We start from the raw sequence: 11,069 nt of genomic DNA, 5'->3' as shown, positions 1-11,069 counted from the left end.
TAACTGAATTGATTAATTGCTTTTAGTCATTTTAAAATAAAAAACAAAAAACAGCTTGAGGACATGATCTTGGTCTTTGATTATCATTTTACACCATTTATGGACCAAACAACTAATCAATTAATTGAGAAAATAACTGACCAATTAATCAATGATGAAAATAATTGCTAGCTTCATCCCTAAAACACAAGGCTTTAATCATATTTTATATTAAGGTAATCCAAAAGTAATGGAAAGTAATCGAGTTACATAAGTTTAATATGGTGATACTTGGATTATGTTACTGACTGCATTTTCTAACAGGTAACTGTATTTTGATTACTTTTTTAAAGTCCCAGCCCTGTCAATTAGTTAAGTCGATTTAAAAATAAAGAATTTCAAAGAATTATGAGTTATGGGATTGTTCATTCATTTCATCTGATAAATCAAGTTATTATTAAGGAGTATCTAGCAGTGAACTACGGCCAGAAGGTGGCAGTAAGGCAACGTCAAGGGTTCCAACTGCCGCACAACCTCAAAGAAGAAGAAGGGACACTACCGTATGCTAGCATATCGGCGAGTTGCTAAGCGATTTATGAGACTTGATAAAACATAAGAGTGAACAGTAAACGTTGAGGAGAGCCACGGTTACCGCTGCCAGCGGGTCATGCTGCTCTCTAAAAGGTAATGAGCCGTAAAGCCTCGGGGTCTCGGCTCAGCGGCGCCCACAAACTGCAGCCACACTGGAATGACTGGCATCCCAGGTTGGTGCTCTGCTTCGGGGGAGGTTGGCTGAAAGAAACCGGGGACTCTTTGGGCCTTTGCTGTACCGCTTTATTGAGTTGTGGCCACATAGGAGGGGGGTACTTTGTCTTTTTACCATAACATGACATGTTCATAATAGCCTAAATGCATTCTGTCCTCATGTCATAGCTTGTCACGCAGTATACACAAAACCAACGCGTTTTCTCAGTCCCGCCTCGCGCACTGCTGAGCCCGGTGCTAACGCTAGCTTAGCGTTAGCTCCGTTTGTTTAGAGAGCAGTGAGCAGCTACATGTTGCCAGCCTTTTGCTAACTCACTCAGCGTTGACAACTAACTGACAGCAAACGATACGAGATACATTAATGACGCCTCATGGATCGGAATGATGACTAAAGGGAGTGACTTATTTGGCGCTAAATTCTCTATGAGCTGTGTTAGTGCAGCTGGTTAGCATGACCAAGATAGCTGCCGTTGGTGGCGCTGGCTAACGATAGCTAACTTAGCTAACACGGGGAAGACAAGACGCCACCCTCCTGTAACGTTTCCAACTTCCCACAGAACTTCCGTATATATTCTTTCAAACGTTGACACAAAATGTCTGTTGGTATTTTGGGGACTAGAAATAAATTCCAAAGTCGACAGCAAGTATTAAAGCATTAGAGTCCCGAGTTAGCATCACATGTGTTAACGTACCTCACATCACGATTTGTAACGTCAGGTGTGAGATATTCCTTCAGAGGGGCCACTGTCACAGGGGCCCAGACTTTAAGGACCCACTGGTTCACTGTGTTGCGATTAGATTGAGGGATTTGTATATTTGGTTGCACCAGTGAGTCACGTACAATATAAATTTAATTACCTCACGGTTGGTCCTACATCTGTACCGAATCTTGAGGCCCTGTGCCAGACTAATTATAATAGCTGTAAAAGCTTCGTGTAGTCTATATCGCTTTCGATTTTGGATATAGTTCTATAGTGATGTAGCAAAAGTGTTGTCTTTTCGTGCTTTTCAAGGCTGCATTACAGTGAAGTGATGTCATTATCTGAACTTTTCAGACTGTTCTGGCTGCCTTTACCCACTTAGTCATTATATCACTATTACTGATGAATATCAAAAATCTCATTGTATTAATATTTTGTGAATGCACCAAAAGTCATCCCTACAATATTGTAGCAATATTGATATTGAGGTATTTAGTATATGATATTGTAATATTTGATTTTGTCCATATCGTGCAGCTATAATACAGTTCACTAATTTTTATCATCTTAGCTGCTTCCAGCCCTTGGAGTACTCAACATTTCGCCAATAATAATCAATGTCAATCAACATGAAACCATTGTGATAGGTTTTTCAGCTATATTGCCCAGGCCTAGTACATCAGTCTAAATAAACTCATCAGATTAGGGTTTGGGAATATCTGAATATATATTCTTAGATTTTGGATATTTTTACTTAGTGATGTAGCTTAAGTGTTGTCTTTTCCTGGTTTAAAGGGAGCATTGCAGTAAAATGATGTCATTTTATGAACTTATCTTCCTTGTTTTAACTGTTCTTTTACTGTTATTTGTCTTTACCCACTTTGGTATTATATCCACATTACGACTGATTATTTATCAATAATGTCACTGTGTTAATATTTTGTGAATGCTCCTACAATATTGTAGCAATATTGACACATCTTTCAATATTGAGGTATTTGGTCAAAAATATAGTGATATTTCATTTTGTCCATATCACCCAGCCCATATTCAGACTGCCAGCCAAATCTGTTTTCTGGCATACTTTGATTGTATCCAGATTGATTTTTAGAAAGTCTTGACAGAAAAAAAAAATCCCACATGAAATGCAGTTTTTGCAAGCCACATTTGGACATGTCTTGAAATGTGATTCCAACCCTATTTCTGAAGATGTCTCTTAGTCCAGACACTCTGGCTGCTCAAATCTGTTTGCAAAGCACCTTTTGCATCACTCACAATGTGTTGTACAACAGCGTCAAATCCAGAGTGACAAAAGTGCAGCTGAGCAGAATCCATGCTGCTTCTAGCACAGTGGTATGGAGGACAACAGTTCGTAGACACTAAAATAAGTTGTCTGCTGGCACTTTGGGGTGAGCTTTCTGTACAGTTAATCTATTTCTTGTGCTTCTGTGTTAGAAGTTTTGTCAACAGTATGTGTAGTTACTGACACCTCTGTCATTACCACAGCACAGTGAGGTCTGGACAAGTCCGATCTGATCACTTGCAAAACACAGTGTGGACAGTGTGTTTGATATGTGCCCCATAGCTCGTTTTTGCCCCTGAGCTCCTTAGTGAGTTTATGCAGTTCTGAGTGTCAGCTCTTCCCAAACAATCTGTAAATACTTTTTTGGCATTTCTTTGCCTTTATTAGCCTAGACAGCAGAAGCTGACATGCAAAGGTCACCAGGTGGAATCGAACTGGTAATACAGCCATGAGGCATGTGTGGTAACCATTTGGCTACGAAGGTGCTCCAATCTGTAAATATTTTGCTCAAGAGCCTAAGCTTTTCAGGTCCACAGTTAAACACAATGACAGAACCATTTGTAATATTGAACAGTATTGCAGCACAACAATTGTAAAATAAAGCTTTCTGTCAGTCCATCTTAGATGAGTCAAGAAGTTGAAGAAGTCGTCAGTGATGTTTCTCAATGTTGGTAATTTATAGCTTTTACTTTGGATGATAGAGTTTTAACTACGATGAGCTGTGTTTAGTGACACTGGTTTTCTCAGGCCATGTAGTATTTTCCTTTATGCAATCCTACCTTCTTTTATTGCAGTGCTGCCTCATAGATCAAAGGTCATGGGCAATCAATGTTGCTTTTGAGCCCATGCAGAGATTTCTCTGGTTTCTCTGAATGTTTTAATGATATTTGGTCTGTAGATAGCGAGATACTGAACTGTTGGTCTAAAAGTTGTGAACCTCACCTCAATTTGCCTGCTCCCTTCCACTAAATTAGACAGCTGTAGGTTGCTGTCAGAGAGACAGCGGGAAGCAGTGGCAACTACAGTGATAAGATAGTGGGCAAGGCAGTTCTTCTGCTATGGGACAGCCAACCTCAAAACAATGATGTAATCGTTCATCTGTGATGTTTCACGCTAGACATCGTCATTTGCTAATTTGGTAGACATTGTCTCAACCATAGTGAAATGTTCCAAACAGGTGTTTTTTAGGCATCCCACAACTTTCCCAGTCATTTGTTGCCCCTGTCCCGACTTATTCAAAACACGTTGCTGACATCAAATTCAGAATAAGCATATATTTACAAAAAAAAACAAAAAACATTGCAGTGTTTCCAATTGAATATTTGTCAAAAAAGTATTAGGAAATTACCACGTTCTGCTTTATTACACAGTGTCACAAGTTTGTTGGAATCAGGGTTGTAGTTTGTTTTCAGTGAAGGAAAGCATTTGAGTGCATTTTGAATTTTATGATCTCTAGCAATATGCAGGCTTTGTGATGCAATGAAGGTGACACATTTTTGTGAACTCTTCATACACCATGACCCAGACACTAATGTTTGTGGGGTTGGAAACCAGACTCCAGCACTAACAAGCAAGCTGGCCAACTGAGGCACACGGCACAAAACTTCCAGCCAACTGTTCACCATCTCCTTCATTTCAAAAAGCCATGTGTCATACAGTGTTCTGGTTAATGCTGGGTTTTCCTGGTGCTGCTGTAGCAGAGTATTTTTTGCTGTTGCAGACAGAATGTTAGTAACAGCACAGCAGAAAACTCTGATTCTGAGTAAAGAGTACCTAGACTTTCAGCCAGTGATGGTGGTCAGTGAAGTACACTTTCAGTCTATTATTCTTTTGTAGACAGAGGACTGTAACATGCTTGTAGCATGCTTGCATTGCAGTTACATTTTTTCAAATTGGAAAACTGCAAACAGCACAAGACATTTGTCTTCTTTATTTGCTTGGTAAAACATCCAGGCTGTTTAGGTTAACTGCCACTTTCATATTTACTTTCAGTGGACTAAATATTGATATTGGATTTTGAATTGAGAATTGAAGAGCCAAGAATCAATATTCAATTGTGAGATTCACAAAGATTCCCAGTAAAGATGAAGCCAAATACAATGTGAAACCATGCAGTTACTTCAATTGTAGGATTTATCTTTTTCGTGTCTGTGTCTGTGTGTGTGTCTGTGTCCCCCATCCATGTATTCAGAGTTGACAGTTTGTCATCCAGCCAGGACGGAGTGAAGTCCAGAGAGCTTGGTTCAGCAGCATTGTACGACGTGTTGCCCTCCAGCTGCCCTGACCAGCCAGCGGTGCCCAGCGATGACTACGCTGCTGCAGATACACACCAGGAAGAGGGTGAGCCACCTTCTGGTCATCAGGATTATAAGTATTATTACAGCATGTTTTAAAATAGTAAACAAACTACACAGTAAATGTGTTTATTTTTATACTGCGCACAACAGACTCTTGTTGGTGTAAGATAGTAACAAAACACATTGTGCGCAAAAACAGCCTTTTCTGCTGAAAATGAGCTTTTACCTGTCTGTTTGGATTTGAAAGCTACAACTTAGATTTCACTGGCCAATCCCGTGTTATAAAATGACAGATAAATGAACCTTGATAAACAGCATGACTGACTGCTACTACTGACACTCTCCCACAGAGAGAGCCTCTCATGGTAGGGCTGCTAGCTGCTAGCTGAGCTACAACACTGGTACCCACACAGTTACTGTCTCATAAATGTGCTTTTAGTGACTGTGAAAGCTCCACCAGGCTTTCCTTCCTGTCTTTCCAATGGCGAGACTGACTGTAGCATCTCATGGTTGGTTATCTCTGGTTAGTGTCCCCTGACCATAAGTGTCACACACTTACATGGACACACCATTTACCTTATGAGCCAGCCAGAATCCATCTTGCCAGACTTCAAGTTATCTGTTTTTGTCCACACCAAAAGGGTGTGGTTTTAAGTGTAAAGACACTGAGAAGCATCCATGGAAACTACTCATTTTGAACAAACAATGGCGGTTCCTGAAGAGGTTAGCATAGATACTGTGGTAGCATCAGTTATATCAGAATGAGAGAGTATCTCTTCATTTAAAGAAGAGTAAAGAATGACAGTGAAGGCTCTTCTTGGTGGAAAAGATGTTTTCACTTTTCTTCCAGCTGGTTTCAGCAAGAGTTTGATCTGATTGATTGAAGTTAGCCTGTGATAGACTGATTGTTCATCCAATCACCTGTTTTTTGAAAGTGCTTGCCCTTTTCCAACCGGTTTCTAAGGACAACTTCCCAGATGGGATTTTTAAAACATGCTAGCAGAATGTGAGTGTGTAGTGTGAGGGTATTTTCTGAATTGCTGAAACAGCGCGTGCAGGAGGCTGGTGAAACCTTTTTTGTGGAGTTTCAGTCAGACTGTGAGCAAGCTTTGAGTCATGCTAGCTTCAGTACTTAGGTATAGTTCAGCCAGAAATGAAAATTCAGTCATTATCTACTCACCCTCATGCTGACCGAATTTAGCTTTTTAGTCCACAGAACACTCCCAGTGAATGGTGACCAGTTTTCAAAGCAAAAAATGCTCATAATGAAAGCATGTCAGCTTTAGCAAAAGCTGAACTTCAACAAATTAATCATTTCTTATTTGTGGATCCACCCATCCATTTTCTTGTGCCTCTCCATCTTCAGTAGGAATTATTGTTATATGCTGCTTGGAAGTACTGAAAAAATGGAAATGCTTATGCCGGTCTATGCCTCCTATGTTATAAACTGGTTTAATCCAACATGTTTTTTTGTCCTTTAGGTGGATATGAAGCTGGTCAAGGTGTCTGTGATAATACGTTTGGTTGGAAGTCGGTGGGGCAAGAGTTGAGGCCCAATGACGTGACAACAGATTTGACTCCTTTTCAGCATGGAAACCGTGCTTTAGCTTCAAAGGACATGAAGAAATCGCAGGGTAAGCTCTGACAAACATCCAGTATCCACTACAAACATATGATTTAGATAATGATAACATCAACAACTGTAGTATTCAGATAGTACAAGATGTGTTCGTAGGTTTTAATTGGATAAGATGAATGTACTGTCACGTATGCAGGCTTTGACTTTAGGTCTCTATCATAGGAAAAACAAATGTGTGACAGTTTGATGTAATGGATCTTCTAAATATAAAGGACAGAATCTGTTTGTCTCCACCCAAGCATGATATGTTAGGATTGTCAAAAGGTGAGATTGTTGCTATTAGTATATTCACTCAATTTTCTAAATGTTTCTTCATTGCCCTTTGTTCAATGTAATTTCTGCATTACTCTTTTTAATGTAACGTTGCACCATGTGTCATCTAATGTTGTTATTCAGACGTTTTATATTTTATGCCTACATTTAAAACCATGAGAGAGAAAATGGTTTCAGTTAACATTACAAACTGTGGTGGCCTGGTAGTTTAGTCGGTATTGAGTGTTTGCCATGTCGTGAGGCTGTGAGTCCTCTGTGGTGGCTGTGGGTTCGACTTCCTACAGTCCATTGCTGCATGCCCACTCTCTCTCCTCTTTTCCTGTCATGTCTTGAGCTGTCCTATAAATTAAAGGCATAAAAGATTTTTTTTAAAAAGCCCTAACCCTCTCTCAGCAGTGTTGGATAAACCTGAGGCATCACATTATGAGTTTAAATGTTAACATTTTGATAACCCTACACTGTCCATGTCGAGTGGGAAGTGTTTGGTTGAGAGGTTCTTGAGCAAGCTGCAGCAGCACCAGAGGCCAAGAAATCATCCAGTTTACAACAGACATGTTTTGAACAGGGACTGCATTAGGGAAGTGTAAATACAAGCTGGGGAATAACAAGAGAAACAAAAGGCCACATCATGCAGTGAGGGATATTTGTACTGTTGAGCTAACTCAATTGTCAGTCCAGACAGCAAACACACCATTGTTGGCAGTGCACGAAAATGAAAAAATCCAATTTATCATTCACAATAGTCACTCTAGTATCTACTGAGAAATGAGCAGTATCAAATGTAGATTATATACAGTTCACAGTCAATTTGATATGTTTCCTGATGTTAAGGTGTATGTGATGCTGGACATGCAGCATGTGATGGAGAGAAGTAGTGGAGTCAGAGTGTTGGTGTGTTGTTCCTAACATGTAGTGGTGTTGTTGCAGACAGAGGGATGGCTCACTCTGAGGAGTCTCGGCTGGCCAACCTCCTGCGCCGAGTCTCCAGGGAAGATGATCGCGACCGCAGGCTGGCCACCCTCAAACAGCTGAAGGAATTCATCAGCCACGGCGAGAGCAAAGTGGTCAGTCAGATTGTGTAGAGATTATCTTTCTGTTGGCTTCTCCAAAACCCTCTGCATGAAATCTTACTCCTTAAGACACGTGCCAATGACTCTGAAACAAGGCCATTCAGTGTAAAATTGGGGGACACAATCACCTCTTCAAACTTTGGTTGCAATTTTCTGCATTTTCCTTAACCGATAATTGAAAATGCTAACCATTGATTGTTCATTAATAATTTATAAGATACAAAACACAGGTTTTAAAAAAATCTAATTTTCATTTTTTTCTGTTTTATTGTCTTATTTTGTGTGTTATTTAAAGTTTAAGTTTCCTAATCCAACAGATGACATTGCCAGAAAAATGATGTCAAATGAGATGCAGTTATTACCATTTCTAGACTATTGCTTAAATATCCATGAATACATTTTTAATTGGTTAAACAAATTGTTAATGATTAATTATGTAAGTGTTGAAGTTGAAAGATTTGGATATTACTTGAAATCATTCTCAGTAGTCATTATGATTTTAAAAGTGGCTTAGAAGATTACATGGTATAATGCCTACTTAAGTATGAATGAATGTACAGACTTGAAAATCTAAGTGCCCCCCCAAAAAACTACTTAATTACAGTAATTTGAGTATTTGTAATTAGTTGCTTCCACCCCTTACTGACAAACACACCACTGTCCAAATACTTTGTATTTCCTCTGACACAGACCCTGGTGAAACAGTTGGACACCATCCTCAACACGCTGAATGACATTTTAAATGAGAGGTAAGAGGAAGCTGTTGACTTCAGGTTTATTGGTTTCAGGACTTGTGTTACATTTCAGACATGAAGACATGGAAAAATGTGTGGCCAGCATGTCAGAGAGTCTAGCATGGCCAAAAGTCCAGGGGCGTCATTTATAAATGTTGTATATGCATAGAAGGTGCGCACCAATTTTTTAAGACTTTGGGATTTATAAAAAACAAACTTGTTGTGAGAATGTGTGGTCCTCCGTGGTAGTTCTGACCCATGTATTTGCACATAAACTGGGGAAATGAGAAACTGTGACTCTGATGGCAGAAGGATAAAGTATGCTAAATGGGTTCCACTATGACATAAATTGAAATATTCCACACATATCGTATATGAAGAGGAAAGGTTTAGGCATTAACCAGGAGCACTTTAGGGGAACATGTTAGTTATATAATAGTCATGGTTTAATCATGAACATACAATTTTATTTTCCATTTAAGAAAAGTTACAAAAACATTTCTGTATGCTGTTAATTATAGTTCTTAGAAAGAAACTTGGTGTCAGCAGGTTAGACTTGGAAAAATCTATATTGGCCAATAAAATTGCAGTGGATGTATCTCTTCCTGAAACATTCGTGCATGAAAAGATTCTTTGATCGACACACAGTCCTGTTTATGACTTTTTTTGCCTCTGAGGATTCAACACCCATTTGCACACAACAGTATCATTTTTACATTTAGAATAACAATCTAGATGGTTATTACTGTTATTACTATTTGATGATTTCCACATGGTTGCAGTTATACCAGTGAGTGAAACAGGTACTCTCAAGTTGTAGCAGGGATGCATCTCTCAAAAAATGGCAGTCCTGAGTATTTGTCTCAGACGCATGACACCACTCCACCCTGTTATTGCACAATGACTACTCTCTGCTAGTCCCATATCCCTATATTCTCTTATCATGTGTTTTTGATGACATGTGTAGCAGTAAGCTGCTGTGGGAGTTGCGTCAGGACGCAGCAGCCTGCCTGGGTCTCCTCTGCACCGTACTCAGCTACGAGGCTGAGCGCATCTTCAAGTGGCTCTTTCTCAAGTTAAGTTCGAGCGGCCGTGACGAGGTGAAGCTGTTGTACCTGGTGGCAGCACAGCGAGCTTTGGAGGCAGCTGGAGAGAGGAAGGCTTTCTCTCATGTTATGCAGGTAACCACACAGAGGACCAGCCTGCATCCCAAACCATTCTGTGACCATTTTCATTAAGATAAAGCTAGCCTTAGTCCGTAGACTAGTATATTTCAGTGTTGCCATGGACACTGTACTTCATTGCATAGACTCATCACATTTAGATTTGAGGCCTGAGAGCACCAACATTTCCCAAAAACCACAGACATGATGCCACTGCAGACATGAAGAGTGTAAAGTGGCTGGTGCCACATAACGGCCTGGTAGGTGGATGGGTTTTTGGACTGAGTGTTTTGTGTGTTTCAGCTGGTGATGAGCAACCTGCAGTCCATCCTGGAGAATGTGGACACACCAGAGCTGCTTTGTCAAAGTGTGAAGTGTATCCTTCAGGTGGCGCGCTGCTACCCACACGTCTTCAGCACCAACTTCAGGGTGAGCATTTTAGATGTGGTTGGCCACATTAGCCATTACTCACTCAGGCCCTGTCCACATCTACATTGGTATCTATGTAGAGGTAGCTTTATCTATTCGTTTGGGCCTTTTGTCATCACACAGTGTACCAGGTCACTAAAAACAGAGCTTTTTGGAATCTGCAAAGGTGAAGATATTTAAAAACCTAGTTTTCAGTTTTGGGTTGTAACATCAAAGTGTGCACTGCTCTTTGACGTCAGTGTGCATGATCATCCTGTTGGTTACCCTATTTGTTTACTTATGAGAGGCTATTTTGTGGAGGGCAATGAATGGCAAGAAAAATTTTCAGTGATTGACCGAATCAGCCTCAGTAAAAGACTACATTTGCATGTAGAGGGAGCAACAACAAAAGAAAGGCATGGATGCCTGCTCTACCATCTTCCTGTGTCCAGACTGCATCAAAAAACAGGACAAAATCAGAAGTGAAGGATCTTGTCGTCTGCTTTTGCCTAACAACAGAGGTGGGACTAAGTCATCAATGTGCAAGTCACAAGCAAGTCTTAACCCTCAAGTCTCAAGTCACTGTGATGCGAATCAAGCAAGTAGAGTCGCTGCTGTGAGTCAAGCAAGTCAAATCATTGCTCAGGTCAAGAAAGTCACAAGTCAAGTTATATGAAATTCTGATGATCCCCCAGCAGCGGCCACTGCAGAGGACTGACAGCCTCCATACATGGGGC

General features: G+C 40.2%; 1 protein-coding gene across 2 annotated transcripts in view; it reads left to right on the top strand.

Moving 5' to 3' along the window:
- Nucleotides 1-510: 510 nt before the first annotated feature.
- smg1 (SMG1 nonsense mediated mRNA decay associated PI3K related kinase) overlaps nt 511-11,069 on the top strand; it is a 56,379-nt gene continuing 45,820 nt past the window's right edge. For both annotated transcript variants that reach the window (XM_084745216.1, XM_084745214.1), the window contains exons 1-7: nt 511-743; nt 4,940-5,088; nt 6,527-6,679; nt 7,885-8,021; nt 8,718-8,776; nt 9,729-9,942; nt 10,228-10,353. In XM_084745216.1, the coding sequence (XP_084601342.1) occupies nt 667-743; nt 4,940-5,088; nt 6,527-6,679; nt 7,885-8,021; nt 8,718-8,776; nt 9,729-9,942; nt 10,228-10,353 (915 nt within the window). In that variant the 5' untranslated portion in view covers nt 511-666. The remainder of the gene's footprint in view (nt 744-4,939; nt 5,089-6,526; nt 6,680-7,884; nt 8,022-8,717; nt 8,777-9,728; nt 9,943-10,227; nt 10,354-11,069) is intronic.

This window comes from Lutjanus erythropterus, chromosome 19 (assembly GCF_056507025.1).
Source record: "Lutjanus erythropterus isolate fLutEry1 chromosome 19, fLutEry1.hap2, whole genome shotgun sequence".
Classification (NCBI taxonomy): domain Eukaryota; kingdom Metazoa; phylum Chordata; class Actinopteri; order Lutjaniformes; family Lutjanidae; genus Lutjanus; species Lutjanus erythropterus.
This window is presented reverse-complemented; position numbering and strand designations above follow the sequence as displayed.